The following is a 13,355-nucleotide window of genomic DNA, read 5'->3' as shown; positions in this document are numbered from 1 at the left end:
CCTGCCCCTGGGAGAGCCACCTCAGTCCAGCCCAGCTCAGGGCCCCAGGACAGGTCAGGGCTGCAGCTGTGCGCACAGGCACAAACGTTTCCTGGGGCTGGAGCCCCACCAATGGTCCAATGAAGTTTGTCACTTATATTGAACTCAGCTGTTCCCATTCCTGTAGCAATAAACAAACCCCTTGAGCCATCCAGCAGCACTGGTCTCATTTCCTAGTGAGCAGCTCCCAGCAGCGATGGTTCCCAGCTGGTGGCATGGCTGGGTGGCTGCATGTCTGCACAGCTCTGCTGCTGCTTCTTGCTGCCAAAGTGGGATGATGGAGCTCCTTTCCTGCCAGAGTACCGTTCTCTGATTCCAACAGGACTGAGCTTAACTGAGCTGGTAGCAGTAAGGGGAGCTCTGATCCAAACCAAACTGTTGGGATCCTTGGAGACAGCATCCTTTGCTGCCCTCTTCCTAAGAGGAAAATCCTGCCCACTCAGAGCCCCTCCAAGATGTTGGTCTCTGTTTTTTACCTTATTCCCCACCTGGGTCATTGCTGTCTGGCAAAGAGGGTGCTGAGCTGCTCCAGTGCCATGGAAATGGCCCCAGAACACTGCAAGAGGCTGGGAAGGTACGACGTTCTCTCTAGCACACACAGTTCCCTCCCTATGACCCTGATCCCACAGCGTGACTGCACAGGTGGCATCAAGGATAAAACTTTCCATGCACCAGTGTGCTGCTGACCCCCCTGTTCAACAGCTGAGGATCCCAGTTTTGTTCCCATGGTGCAAGAACAGTGCTGAGGAAAGGAACAGACGAATAAGACTGAGACTGTTGCTCAGCCTCAAAGCAGCAAGTGACTCAGCCTCCAGCATGACTTACTAGAAAAAGGATTTATTTCCACAACACAAGTTAAACGACACAGACAAATAAATAAATATAAATAAATTATCTGATAAATAAGGGGAAACCTGAAACACAATGCCCTACTTGGCTTTTCTCAGAACCTGGACCCATCTTCTTGTGGTGGAGATTCCTAAACACTACTGCAGCTGCCTCACTGCTCAGGTGGGAGACAGCTCTCTTTTCATCCCCTACAGCAGACCCCAACACCTCCCTCATCACACTCAAGGGGGTCTGCATGCTCCTCCAGAGTCAGCCCTCCCTTCTCCCACCCATAGCCAGAATCTGCCTTATCAGGGACCACCCCCACCACAGGGGACTGACCAGACCACAGAGGATGTAATGGCTCCTGTGTTCTCATGCAGATGGGCAGCCAGTGGATGTAATGACCAGGGGACAGGGCAACTAATTGGGCAGCTTGGGCTCTGAGCAGGGGTTTCACGTGGGGGCTAGGGCTGAACACACCAAGAGGGTAGGACAAGCACTGCTGGGACAGGATCTCCTGGCAGGGCACACAGATCCCTCACAGGATGGTGCTCGGTCACTGCAGCACTGGGCCAGCTGAAGGGGTCTCTCCCTGGTAGTGTGGCTGCTCCTAGTGCCAGATTAGAAGGCCCTCATCCAGGAGTGCTGTCTGCCATGCTTGGGGGCCCAGCCATCCATTGGTCCAGGCTGCAGTGCTCCAGGTGTGCTTGGGCAGCGGGTCCAGCCTCTGTCCCAGCACCTCTGGGGGCTGTCTGGCACAAGAGGGTAGAGGCTGGAACAGCTACAAGAGCTGGGGGAGGAAAAGAGCAAGAGAAGTTAGCACCAAATCACATTCATCAGAGAGCTGCCACAAATTTGAGAACTACAGTGCTTGATTTGCTCAGGCCCAGCACAGAGCCAGCAGCCCCACACCGGGACCAGCTCACCACAGCCACAATGCACAGATACCAAAGCATTTCCCCCAGCCCAGCAAGGCTGAGCTGCAGCTCCCTCCCCAGCCAGATACAGGCAGGCAAGCAGGGACATCTCTGCCCACTCACGGTGATGGGTTTGATGGGGGTCTCTTGAGGCAGCAGCTCCCAGGGCCTGCTCACTCCCAGAGGAAGCGCACGTACCAGATGGTCTCGTTCTTCAGCTGTGGCCCGAACAGAGGGTTGGCCTGGGCCAGGATGGCGATGAGCCAGCTGCAAAGGGACACAGCCTGCCGTCAGCCCCCGCGGGAAGGACCACAGCGCCGGGAGCGGCTGCTGCCCCGGGGGTGATGGGCCCGGGAAGGAGGCGGGCCGCAGCCCGGGGGCTGTCCTGTCCATCTACGGAGGAAGCTGGGCAGCAGCCACGGGTCCCGGTGAGGCCAGCAGAGATGGGGGAAAGGGCACCGGGCCCGGCCCGCGGTACTCACAAGAGGTAGCAGCACACGGCGGTGGTGACCAGCATCGTGATGATCACCCTGCGGAGACACGGGCGTTAGCACGGTTAGGCCCAGCTCCAGAACCCCCGACCGCGGTACCCCCCGAGCCCCCACTCACCCGCGGTTCGGCCCCTTGGGCACGAACCAGGGGGCGGCGATGCCCACCAGGCCCCAGAAGGCGGAGAAGAGGACGAGCGGCAGCGCGAAGCTGTGCGCCGTCATGGCCGCTCCGCTCCGGACTGCGCCCCGCCCACTGCCGCGCCACGCCGCCAATCCGCGCCCGGAGCGCGCCGCGCCGGCCGCACCGCCGCCTCCCATTGGCGGAGACGCTCCGCTCGGCTCGGCCCGGCCCGGGCCCGCATCCCTCCGCACGTCGCTCCGCGAAGGAGCACCAGGCACAGACACAGCCGCTTCACAAAACTCCTTTATGTTACACAGTCCGCACTCACACCCGCCACCGCTCCCGCGCCAGCCCGGCTGGGCACATCCCCCTGCGCACACAGGGCTCGGGGGCTGGGCCGCTCCTGGGTCCGGCGGTGGGGCTCCCCCGGGAGGGCTCTCCCGCCGGTTCATTACTTGGGAACTCTCCGGAGCTCGCTCATGAGCCACAGTGCCGTGCTGAGCAGCGCCAGGGAGCCCGACTGGTGCGTGGCAGCCAGAGGCGTAGGCACATAAAGCAGCAGGGTGCTGATGCCCAGGCCCACCTGCCAAGAAGGGAGAAGAGGTAAGAGCAGTTGAGGATGCACCACTGATACTATTCCAAGTACGAAGTGTGGTGTTAGAAAGGCTCATGGCCACCCCAAATTCAGAGTGTGCATGCAGTAGGGTGAGGTGTGGGGTCTACGCAGCTCCACCTCTCAGCTCCAGACTATTGGAGCCAGCATAGATCCAAGTGAGGTCTGCTCTGCCTTGTGAATGTGCTACAAAGGAGTAGGAAAAAAATAAGGGCAGTACCTGCACACAAGCTACAGCCAGTAAGGAAGTCACAGCCATCCTGGTCCTTCGAGGGAGTGGGATCTTCCTTGAGAAGAGGTACAGTGCTGTGATAGCTGTGAAGGAGGCAATTCCCTACAGAAGGGAAGGGAAACAACCACCCTTCAATGAAAGTTCAAGGGAAACGGGTGCAGTGGCCTTTGGCTGTGCTTTCCATGCAGTACAAGAAATTGTGGGAGCAATATTTAACTAAAGAAATGTGTTAATGGCCATGACCAAATCCTAGAACTCCCACGCCATCAGGTTAACAATTTAAGTAAAATTACAGAGACTTTTATTGTGCTCCAAATGAATGCATTACTTTTCAACAGTTTTTCCTCATTTATTCAAGTAATTAGGGATTGTGTCTGCCCTCTCCCCAGCTGTCACCTTGACAACTGAAGGTGGAAGTCATCTGGAAAACAGATCTAATTTCCACCACTCTGCTACAGTTCACCAGCATAATCTTGCTGTGCAGGTCACCCCAGGTGATCCAGCTTAATCCTTCTTTTTTTTAGTCTTAGCCACAGCTTAGTTCACAGCAGTGCTGCCAGTGGTATTTAATATCCGGATTACTCTAACTAGCTGAGATATGTTCACAGGGCACTACTGTGCAAAACAAGTTCAGAAATGCTGGAGGAAGCTTTCAATATCAGGATTTCCAAGTTTTATTCCACACAGCTTTCCAAGACATTTCAATAGCGAGGCCTACCCCACACTGTAGCTCATGTTATGGAAAAGGAGACTCAGAGAAACAAAGTGTGTTACTTGCGCAGGAGGAAGACCTCCTTAAGGAAGAAGGCCACACTGAAAATAAATAACAATGCTAAACTTCCTCTTCCTGAAGAAGCAAACTGGTAAGACGCTCTCAGGCCCTTTGGACACCTTAGAAATCACTCAAGCTGACAAAACCACAGCCCAAAGAAGACAGCTTGGCTGCAGGAGGCAACCAAGAAGCGGTCCAGACATATCAGGAAGACAGCACTTACCAAGATCCTGTGATCAAACTGTACAGTTGTAGGATTCTCAAAGATATTTCTCAGCACGGGGGTGAAGGCAAGGAGATCATCTGGGATCCAGCGCTCCCCCATTTTGGGGAAGGAATTGTACACAAGGCCAGCATCCAGCCCTGCCACAAAGGCACCTGCAATTCCAGAGCAGAAAATGAGACCACCAGAGTAGACAAAGGTGTCACTCCAGGTTACACAGCTCTCATTCAAGAGCTCAGCTTGATCTTGAATTTCTTTTAGCAATATATACAGAGATCGCAGGCAGGCTGGAAGGTTCATCTCCACCCGTCCAGGAAAGACCAGTGAGGAGGTTCTTGACTATTAGATCCCTGACAGAAGTAGCTTTCCCAGAGAATGGATGGGGTTGCTCACAGTCCCCAATAGACCCGAAGGAAAAAACCAAACCAACAGAGAGGAATGAGTCACAAACTGGACAGCAGAAAGTAAGAGCTTTACCTGAAAGAGCAGTAAGAAAAATGAGAGCTGTAGTGCCGTGAGCATATTGTCTCAAGCGAAGGAGCTGTTTGGTTTCTGGCAACTGTAAAATAAAAAAATAAATAATCAAGGCATTTCCAGTGCTGTTGGCAGCAGCTAAGAAAAGCCTTCACCACATACATAGGCAAAAAGGTTGGCCTGTGTTTTACAGGGGATTTTACAGACCACCACACAGCAGCCACACTTCAGTGGTCCCTTAAAACCACAGCTAATCAAGTCCAGCTCTGTGCAGAAACTGAAGTGGCCCCTGGACAGTTACTGGCACAAACTATTTAACCCAGCCAGGCACACCCCTGGCTGAACTTCCCCAAATTCTGAGACTAATCACTTTTGACCCCAACAACACAAGCCAAAGCAAGTGTCCCATAACCAAAAAGTTTACAGAATGGGTATTTTGTAAGTATTCTGGAAGTGTTAGATCACAGTCAGGAACAGAGACTACAGGAGAAGCATCATCAGCCTTCACATCCTTTCCTTACCTTCACATCAACCCTCTGAAGTGACACTGCCCTGGGCTTTTAAACCCTGGCACACCACTCCATACCTTGTGTTGTGGAAGCAGCAAGGACAGCCCTGTCCACAGGCTGGCAGAGTACAGGACCAGTGCAGAGCCCAGGTGTGCTGCCAGACGGTACTGACTGACACGAGGGATGTCGTAGGAGTCTGGCTTCTCTTCCAGCCCACTCTTCACCATGTACCATCCCAGCAGCCCCTAACAGAACAGGAGAGGGCTCAGACCCAGACAGGACAGCAGCAACTACTAAAATGGGATAAACATTAGGGGCAAAGCAACTTGTTTCCTCTACTTTTGACTAGCTACCAGCACTGACACACTGTCATGAATCCCACTGTCTTCGTTATGCTGAATCAGAAGATGATATTAAACTGAGAGAGGGTAAGTTTAGATTAGATATTGGGAAAAAAATCTGTGCTTTGAGGGTGGTGGGCACTGGAACAGGTTTCCCAGAGAAGTTGTAGATGCCCCATCCAGAGGCTGGATGGAGCTCTGAGCACACTGGTCTAGTGAACGGTATCTCTGGTTGGGGGGTTAAAACTGGATGATCTTTAGGTCACTCTGTGATACTCAGATGTCAGTAAACCCCTGAGGGTGTGCAGAGCCTCACCTGGAAGCAGACCAGCCCGCAGAGGGCCAGGACACGGCCCTTGAGGGGCCGGTTGAGGGAGCCCCGGCGCCAGAAGTAGGCGGCAGGCAGGATGTAGGCCAGGCCCACAAGGCGGCCCCACATGCGGTGAGAGTACTCCATGTACCAGATGAACTTGAACTCCGGCAGCGTCATGTCGTGGTTCAGGCTGTTAAAGGACAGTAAAGCAACTGTTTCACAGCCACACACTGAACTTTGCCCCACGTGGGATTGCCTTCCTCAGAGAAAGGCAGGGAACAGAGGAGCTACCACCAGGCAGGATTTGTGTGCCTTCCAGTGACTTCAGAACACATTTTCCTTCTTACAACAGGAGTGGCTCCATTGCAGGAAGGATGCTCTCAGCCCACTCTCCTTCCAGTTTTGCACACTCACATTTTAAACTCTGGGAACTGCTGGTACTTCTGGAACTCGGCTTCCCACTCCTGCTGCGTTCGGGGGGGTTTCATCTCCTTCACCAGGTGCCAGTCAACCATAGAAAGGCCTGATTCTGTCAGCCTGGGAGAAGAGACATGAAAAGGCACAGCTCACTCCCTTGACAGTAGGCAAATCTACTGAACTGAAGTGAAAGCAGTTGCCTGCACAACAACTCTGGAGCTGGGACTTCCATGGTCCTTGTGAGACCCTTCCAAGTTAGGACATTCTGTGATTCTATGATAAATCTTAAATCCCTTGTTCAGACAATCCTTAAGCTCATGACTAGAAACAGGATGGAGATTAGAGAGTCTGTGAATGACCAAACCTCAAATGACGATAAAGGTGTAAGAGTTACCCCCCAGTGGCATCCACAGACTATCAACAGTCTCCCATTGCAGCCGAGAAGGGGGGACACGAGAGGAGCTCTCACAGGCTCTCTCGGGGTGGGTCTCGGTGTACGGGACAGTCGTAGAGGGTCACCGACTGCTGCCTCCAGGGCCCCGCTCTGCGCCCCTCCCAGCGGGGCTGGGGGTGCCGCGCTCACCTGGTGACGCCGCCCAGCACCACGGCACCGGCCACGGCACCGCTGCAGACCAGGAGCCATCGCCCCACGGCGGGCGGCGGCGCGGCGGGCTGGGGCGCCTGCTGCAGCAGGCGGCAGGGAAGGCAGAGCCGCGGGGGCAGGCGGCCGTGTGCCGGCGGGGGCGGTGGCGGTGCGGGCCCCCCCCGCAGCAGCCACCGGGCTCCGCCGCGCGCCGCTCGCAGCATCCCGAGCCGCGCCGGAAGTGTCGCCGCCGGAAGCGCGGAGCGAGCACTTCCGGACCCGCCCGAGCGTCGCCATGACGATCGCGCGGCGCGTGACCGGCAGCGCAGAGCAGCGACCCCCGCGCGCCGCCAGCGCAGGTGATGAGGGCGCGTGCGGGACGGGGGCGGGGCCCGCGCGGCGGCGGGGGCGGGGCCGAGGGGACCGGGGGGCGGGGCTTTGCACGCGGCGCGCGCCGGCGTGGGCGCGCCCGGCTCGCGTCCCGCGCCTCCGCCCGCCCGCGCGCCCGCCCTCGCGCCAACGGGCGGCGCGGGCCCGGGCCGCGGGGAGGCGGGGCCGGAAGCGCGGCGGGGGGCGGGGCCCGGGGCGGAAGCGGGGCGGGCCCGCGGCGGGGCTGGTGCGGCCCGGGCCGGCGCCATGGGGCGCTCCGGGGTGACCGCGCCGCTCCCGTCCCGCAGGCATGGACGATGGATTCCTCATGGAAGTGTGCGTGGACTCGGTGGAGTCCGCCGTCAACGCGGAGCGCGGAGGTAAGGCCCGGTGGTCCCGCGGGAGGGGGCGGCAGCGCGGCGGGGCCGGTCCTGACGCGTCTCTCCGCAGGTGCCGGGCGGATCGAGCTGTGCGCGGGCCTGGTGGAAGGAGGGACCACCCCGAGCATGGGTGAGCCCCCCCGCCCCTGGGCCCCTTCCCCGTCGCTGGGCCCTCGCTCCCCCCTGCCCGGCCCGGCTCCCTCCCCGCGGCCGGGCCCGGCGCTGGGCGGCGGGAGCTGAGCCGCCCCCGTCCCGCCGGCAGGGCTGCTGCAGGTGGTGAAGCAGTGCGTGCGGGTCCCCGTGTTCGTCATGATCCGGCCCCGCGGCGGGGATTTCCTGTACTCGGACCGGGAGGTGGAGGTGATGAAGGCCGACATCCGCCTGGCCAAGCTGCACGGCGCTGACGGGCTGGTGTTCGGGGCCCTCACCGAGGACGGGCGCATCGACACGGAGCTCTGCACGGCGCTGCTGGGTGAGGGCGCCTCCGGGCAGGGCTCCCTGCTGGGTCAGGCTTGTAGCGCTGCTCCGGCTGATGCCGTACATCTGTACAGAGGGCTTTGCTCTGCGCATCCCGTCTGCGGTCTTGCCGTCTCTTTCCACGTTTTTTGGTTTCGTTTCTTGTCATACCTCTGAGACATTAAGTAGTTTAGAAACTTTGCAGACCGAGGGCCACAGCCCCAAACCTTTCACACAGGGTGTGAGGCTACCTGGGACATAATAGCGAAGTGTAAGAAGGCTTAGGTGAGCTGCTTTGAGGACATTCAACTGTTGAATTCTCTCCCTCTTTTTTTTGTGCTTTGTTCTTTTCCTTATCACCTTGCTACAGGTGTCTAGGATATATATTTCCTGGACTTTCACCTTGTGTGTAGCTGGCAATTAATTTTCATTTTTCTCTCTTAACACACATAGGGAGAAAAGATTACAAGGGAGAGGTGTGAACACATAAAAATCCTACTGAAGCTGCAGTGGGAGATTGTTAGTCCAGACCACACACATGTGCAAGCAATTTCTTTTTCTTTCTGCATATTTTTTGGGAGCTACAGCCAAAGCTAAAGAGGGCTGGGCCTTTCCCTGGTGATGTGGTGCTGTGATTCTCATACGAAGGTGAATGTGCTGTAGGGAGTGCAGCAAAGGCAAAGGGTCTTGTTGGGACTCACCTCCACTAGGCCAACGTGTGCTCTGCTGTTTCCAGGGCAGGGAGCAGGTGGATATCTTTTTGTGGGAATAAGTAAGCTTTGCTCAGTAAAATAGATCACCTCTGGTGAAGTTTGCTGAGGTCTGACAGCAGAATTTGTAAGTGAAAGAAATCACTAAAATCAGCCCTTCTGCTTCCAAAGAGCAATGGTCCTGTCCTTCCCTCAGGTAGATGGTACAAATTCCCTGCTTCCTTCCTGCAGAGAAAGTCATCTGTGGTGGAATGAGGGTTCTGCATGTTCCAGATGAAATGGGGGATTTTGGAGTTACCCATAAAAACAAAGATTTGTTGCTTTTTCAAAGGGTAGAGGAACTCTTCCCCATGAAAAAGCCTGGATAAGCAGCATTGTTCCCAGCAAGAATGGGACTCTTCTTGAGCTCCCCAGGAATGGCTTGAGAAGCCTTTGCCCTCTTCCATGTCATGTATGTTTCTGGTTTTAGCACAGGGGACTCTGTAGCAGGCCTGACTGACCATCTGTCTTCTTTTTTCAGCCGTGTGCCGTCCCCTGCCAGTCACATTTCACCGTGGTGAGTTTCCAGACTGGGCAGGGTCTGATCTGTGTCCCACTGCTGGGGGAAGGTGGGGCTGGAAGGAAGCTGAGCTTGGTCTTCTTTGGTCATTCTTTGGAAGGGGAAAGCTCTGCAGGCTGTGCTATTCCTCAGTACAAAAAAGGTCCAAGGGCTCAGGTTTGGGAGCTGTCTCATTGCCCTGTGAGAGAGGAGGTGTCTGAGGAGCTCAGTATGGTGGCCCTGGCACTGCTGCAAGGGGAGTGTTACAGTCAGGAGCTGTGGATCCAGGGTGTGAGCAGGGCTCTTCCTGTTGCTGGCTGAGGGACAGGGCTTGGGCACAATGAACTGGGCAATTTCTGAGCTGTTTTTCTGGTCTCTCAGCCTTTGACATGGTGCACGACCCTCTGGTGGCCCTGGAGACCCTGATTTCCCTGGGCTTTGAGCGGGTGTTGACGAGTGGCTGTGACAGCTCAGCACTGGAAGGATTGTCCTTGATTAAGAGGCTTGCAGAACAGGTGAGTGTTTGCTGTGCTCCCCTGGGTTACTGTGTCTGCTCCCTGGCACTGCCTGCAGGCAGCTGCTTTATGGAATCCCTCATTCCTGGAAAGGACTTCTGGCAAGGATTGCTTGCCTTCCCTCTCTAGCTTGGCTTTAATCCGTTTCCCCAAGCCCATGTAGGGTGGGCCCTGCAGTCTCCCACAGCAAAAACTGCTTGGGTTCTTGCTTGCAGATTCAGGGAGGGTGGTGGGAGTTGCTTCAACAGCTGGTGTGATGAGCCCACACAAACAGCAGAGTGAGGTCCCTGCTGAGTGTCTCACAGTTCCTTTTAGGAAGGTGCAACAGGTGTACCTGAGGGGTAGCAAGGTGGGATGGAGGGGTAGGAGGGAATGGTGGCAGGTTGTCTTAGCTGTAACTGCAAGTTCTTTTCCACTTTTAAAACATGAATAGTACAAAAAAGAGGAGTGACAGTGCACAAATGGTAAACCATGGTGACATCCATGAGCTTATGGAAAGTGCTGCATATGAGATTTCTTTGCTGCCTTACAAATGCAGTTGTAGATGTAGTCCTTGATGATATCACTGACATGTTTGTTACTCTTCTTTCAGGCAAAGGGCAGAATTGTGGTGGTGCCAGGTAATGTTTTTTTGTCATCTCTGCCAGGTCCTGCAATCCCTAGCCTTTCCTTGCTAGCCTCTTGCCCTGGAATCCCCTCTCTGATCTGGCTTTCTGAGCCAGCTGCCCAGGAGGAGCAGCTCCTGTCCTGGTGTGAATAAAGGCTATGTAGCCTGTTGGGGAAAGCAGAGCCCTGCAGCTATTGTTCCCTGCAGGATTTGAGGACAGCTCTAGATATGTGGGAGAACATGTGCCAAGGCTTCTCCTGTCCCTTTTCATGTGCCTGAGTCTCTGTTTTCCCAAGAGCTGTTTTTTCCCTTCAGCGTATATGGCTCCTGTCCCTTAGTGGTGAGGCCCCGGGGTGAGTCAGGTCGGAAATAGTGTCCTGTGCTCGGTGTGTGACTTGGGGCTTGTTCCCACCAGGAGGTGGCATCACGGAGCGCAACCTGCAGAGGATTCTGGAAGGCTCCACTGCTTCTGAGTTTCACTGCTCTGCTCGCTCAGCTCGGGACTCAGGGATGAAGTTCAGGTAACTGATTATTTATTGGCAGAACTCTAGGAGTGAAAGGTTAGATGAATGTGAACATGGATTTGTAGAATTGGCATAAATTTCAAACACCTTCCTGAGTGCTAGTTGTGCTTTTACATTTGGGATCATGGTGCCTGACACTGTATTCTGCAGTGTATGAATCCAGCAGTGCTCCTCACATGGATGTGAATTCCATGCAGAGCCAGGTCTTTGGGGCATTTCTCTTGCCACTGCCACCCTAGGAGTTTTGAGGGCACTTGGGAAGGCAGATTGTGGTGTGGTTGCCTTAGACTTTTAACATAAGCATGTAGGATTTGGGAAGCCAGTGTGATGTGCTTCTGAGAAATGAGTGAGGAATAGATTATATTTGTCCATAGGTCTTCACTCCTTTGGATTATCGTTCTTTCTGTCCCATCTTTGGTTTGGGTGGCACCATCTTTGGCCAATGCTGAAGCTAGGGGAGATGTGTAGGGATTTTTCTTGGTGGATCTTACTCGTCTGTATCAGCAGCAGATCACCACTAATTCCTGGTTTTCCTGACAGAAATCCGAACGTTGCCATGGGAGCGTCCTTCTCTGCCCCCGAGTACTCCATAAAGGTGGCAGACGTGGCCAAAGTGAGGACCCTGAACGCCATTGCCAAGAACATTCTGTAGTGCTCGGCCCCGCGCTGGGACGAGAGTGCTGAGGCTCCAGGGTCTGCCCTGGCACACGGACAGATGGGTACTGCTTCCATCCTCAGGCTGCAGAGGATGTGCACTAGGTGACGAAGCCTGACACCTCTTCCCTTGGCTTCCCCTGAAGTCCCTGGCCTGGAAACTTATGTTGGCCATTTTAAATAAAAGGACTCATTCCCAGATGTTGCAGCATCAGCTGTTCGGCAGCATTTGGGAGGAAGGGAGGTGAGCAAGTAGGGGGACTGAATTGTATAGCACTGCATGTGATTGTCAAATAAACACTGCAGCTGCCCCCCTCTTGCTGTGCTTTTCTGGAGTTTATTTATGTGTTCAGGTAAGACTGTGACCCATGTTGCATTGCCTGAATTAATCAGGACCCTGCTGTGCCAGTGAATACAATCATATCCAGAATTCCAGGGTGGGAAACATCATATCCACAGCTGAGAAACAAGGCCTGCTGTGGCCATCCAGTAGGATAGAGAGGGATCAACAGTGCAGCAGCTCTAAGTAGTGAGGAGCACCTGACTGATTAGGTGAGGAAGCTGAGACATCTTGGGCTCTGGGTCCTCAGTGCTTGAGGTGGGGTTGGTGTATGATGAGATTTCTTGGGAGGACAAGCTGCTTTTCCTAAGCGAGTTTCCAGGTCCTTGTCCCAACATAAAGCATAAACTGCTTGTTTTCCAGACAGTGCTTAGGGAATGTGCCTGTTGGGTCATTGCTGTCTAGTCAGGATTGAAGCCTCAGACTCATTTCAGACTCTGTAAAATACCCAGTGAAAGACTTAAATGGCATCAGAGTGGTGCATTAGAATAATGGAGACCTAGAGGTAAAGCACCTTTATTCTTGCTCCTCTGTAAAAGACCACAAAGCTGAAGAGAGTCCCTCTGACAGCCAAGATAGTGGACCTCAGGAAGCAAATGCAGGGTATCGATTTCTCTTCCTAGCCTGTGAAGATGAATGCAAAAAAAGTGATACTTGACAAGTTGGCAGCACTTTTGTCATGTTAAATAGACTCATGTTATTGAAAATCTATCATCAAGACTACGTATTTTCAGCTTAAAGAGTGCATCCACCTTTTCACATGGATCCGTCAGAGGTAATGGTGTCTCCCAAAACACCTTGAGAACTTAAGTTCTTAACAGAGGAGCTGGGAAAGGAGTGACTGCATAGTGCCAGTCCCAGAGCCTGCTTCCACACTGACAGGTGTGCAGGCAGTAGGAAGGATCCAAACGTGAAAAGAGTGATTAAATTTGTCGTTATAGTCAATATAGTTTGGAATATCTGCTTTCAGAGTTCATGGCTTATGTTGAGATTGCATGAGTCATGGTGATGATTATGATACTGGTAGCTGAATTAAGCTGAATATTATGCTGACCCAGCTACTCAGGTTTTTTGACTTGGGCTAAGAGCATAACAAGGCAGAGAAACAAACCCTTCAGAGAAGAGATGAGCAGTGGATTTGCAGGAATTTGGTCAATTGCCTGGCAGAGACCTCTGGACCAGACCCTGTGTGAAACAGGAATGAATCAATGTCTAGTTTTGGAAACTTAGAGCAAGCTGTACAACTAAAAACTGTAATAAAAACTGAGACAGGGAATGGGACTGGGTGTTATGTAGAAATGTGTCATAAGCAAGTGGCCTCCTTGGCAGCAGTGCTCCAAGTGGTTTTGAGCAAGGACAGAGGATGCCTGTGCCAGTGTCAGAAAG

The 13,355-nt window shown here is 54.1% G+C and overlaps 3 protein-coding genes across 5 annotated transcripts; 1 reads left to right on the top strand and 2 right to left on the bottom strand.

Moving 5' to 3' along the window:
• Positions 1 to 1,589: 1,589 nt before the first annotated feature.
• ATP6V0E2 (ATPase H+ transporting V0 subunit e2) lies at positions 1,590 to 2,506 on the bottom strand. Its single transcript, XM_083866015.1, has 4 exons — positions 2,397 to 2,506; positions 2,270 to 2,317; positions 1,911 to 2,054; positions 1,590 to 1,660 (listed from the first exon to the last, which is right to left on the bottom strand). The coding sequence occupies exons 1-3, from the start codon at positions 2,498 to 2,500 to the stop codon at positions 1,961 to 1,963; spliced, it is 246 nt and encodes an 81-aa protein (XP_083722141.1). The 5' UTR covers positions 2,501 to 2,506; the 3' UTR covers positions 1,590 to 1,660; positions 1,911 to 1,960.
• A 278-nt stretch (positions 2,507 to 2,784) lies between these two features.
• COX15 (cytochrome c oxidase assembly homolog COX15) lies at positions 2,785 to 7,100 on the bottom strand (the record flags this gene model as incomplete). Its single annotated transcript, XM_083866692.1, has 8 exons — positions 2,785 to 2,982; positions 3,233 to 3,346; positions 4,240 to 4,394; positions 4,717 to 4,798; positions 5,300 to 5,467; positions 5,880 to 6,066; positions 6,291 to 6,413; positions 6,877 to 7,100. The coding sequence occupies 8 exons, from the start codon at positions 7,098 to 7,100 to the stop codon at positions 2,851 to 2,853; spliced, it is 1,185 nt and encodes a 394-aa protein (XP_083722818.1). The 3' UTR covers positions 2,785 to 2,850.
• Positions 7,101 to 7,194: 94 nt separating this feature from the next.
• Positions 7,195 to 12,014, top strand: CUTC (cutC copper transporter; the record flags this gene model as incomplete). Of its 3 annotated transcripts, XM_083866670.1 has the most annotated exons (9): positions 7,195 to 7,235; positions 7,554 to 7,625; positions 7,696 to 7,755; positions 7,888 to 8,097; positions 9,312 to 9,347; positions 9,711 to 9,844; positions 10,437 to 10,464; positions 10,867 to 10,972; positions 11,516 to 12,012. In XM_083866670.1, exons 2-9 carry the CDS (start codon positions 7,556 to 7,558, stop codon positions 11,625 to 11,627), a joined length of 756 nt encoding a protein of 251 aa, XP_083722796.1. In that variant the 5' UTR covers positions 7,195 to 7,235; positions 7,554 to 7,555. The 3 variants fall into 3 exon arrangements, with proteins under 3 accessions (XP_083722796.1, XP_083722797.1, XP_083722798.1); XM_083866671.1 differs by lacking the exon at positions 7,195 to 7,235 and having other exon boundaries at positions 7,486 to 7,625; positions 7,899 to 8,097; positions 11,516 to 12,014; XM_083866672.1 differs by lacking the exons at positions 7,195 to 7,235; positions 10,437 to 10,464; positions 11,516 to 12,012 and having other exon boundaries at positions 7,486 to 7,625; positions 10,867 to 10,965.
• Positions 12,015 to 13,355: the final 1,341 nt, after the last annotated feature.

Source organism: Zosterops lateralis (assembly GCF_965231275.1).
Source record: "Zosterops lateralis genome assembly, chromosome: 8".
NCBI lineage: Eukaryota > Metazoa > Chordata > Aves > Passeriformes > Zosteropidae > Zosterops > Zosterops lateralis.
This window is presented reverse-complemented; position numbering and strand designations above follow the sequence as displayed.

Bases quoted from the DNA above. Each gene is read 5' to 3' on its own strand.
- ATP6V0E2 (XM_083866015.1), bottom strand. From the start codon at position 2,500: ATGACGGCGCACAGCTTCGCGCTGCCGCTCGTCCTCTTCTCCGCCTTC. The intron at 2,318-2,396 runs GTGAGTGGGGGC...GTGTCTCCGCAG, and splicing joins CCCAAGGGGCCGAACCGCGG to GGTGATCATCACGATGCTGG. The intron at 2,055-2,269 runs GTGAGTACCGCG...GTCCCTTTGCAG, and splicing joins GCCGTGTGCTGCTACCTCTT to CTGGCTCATCGCCATCCTGG.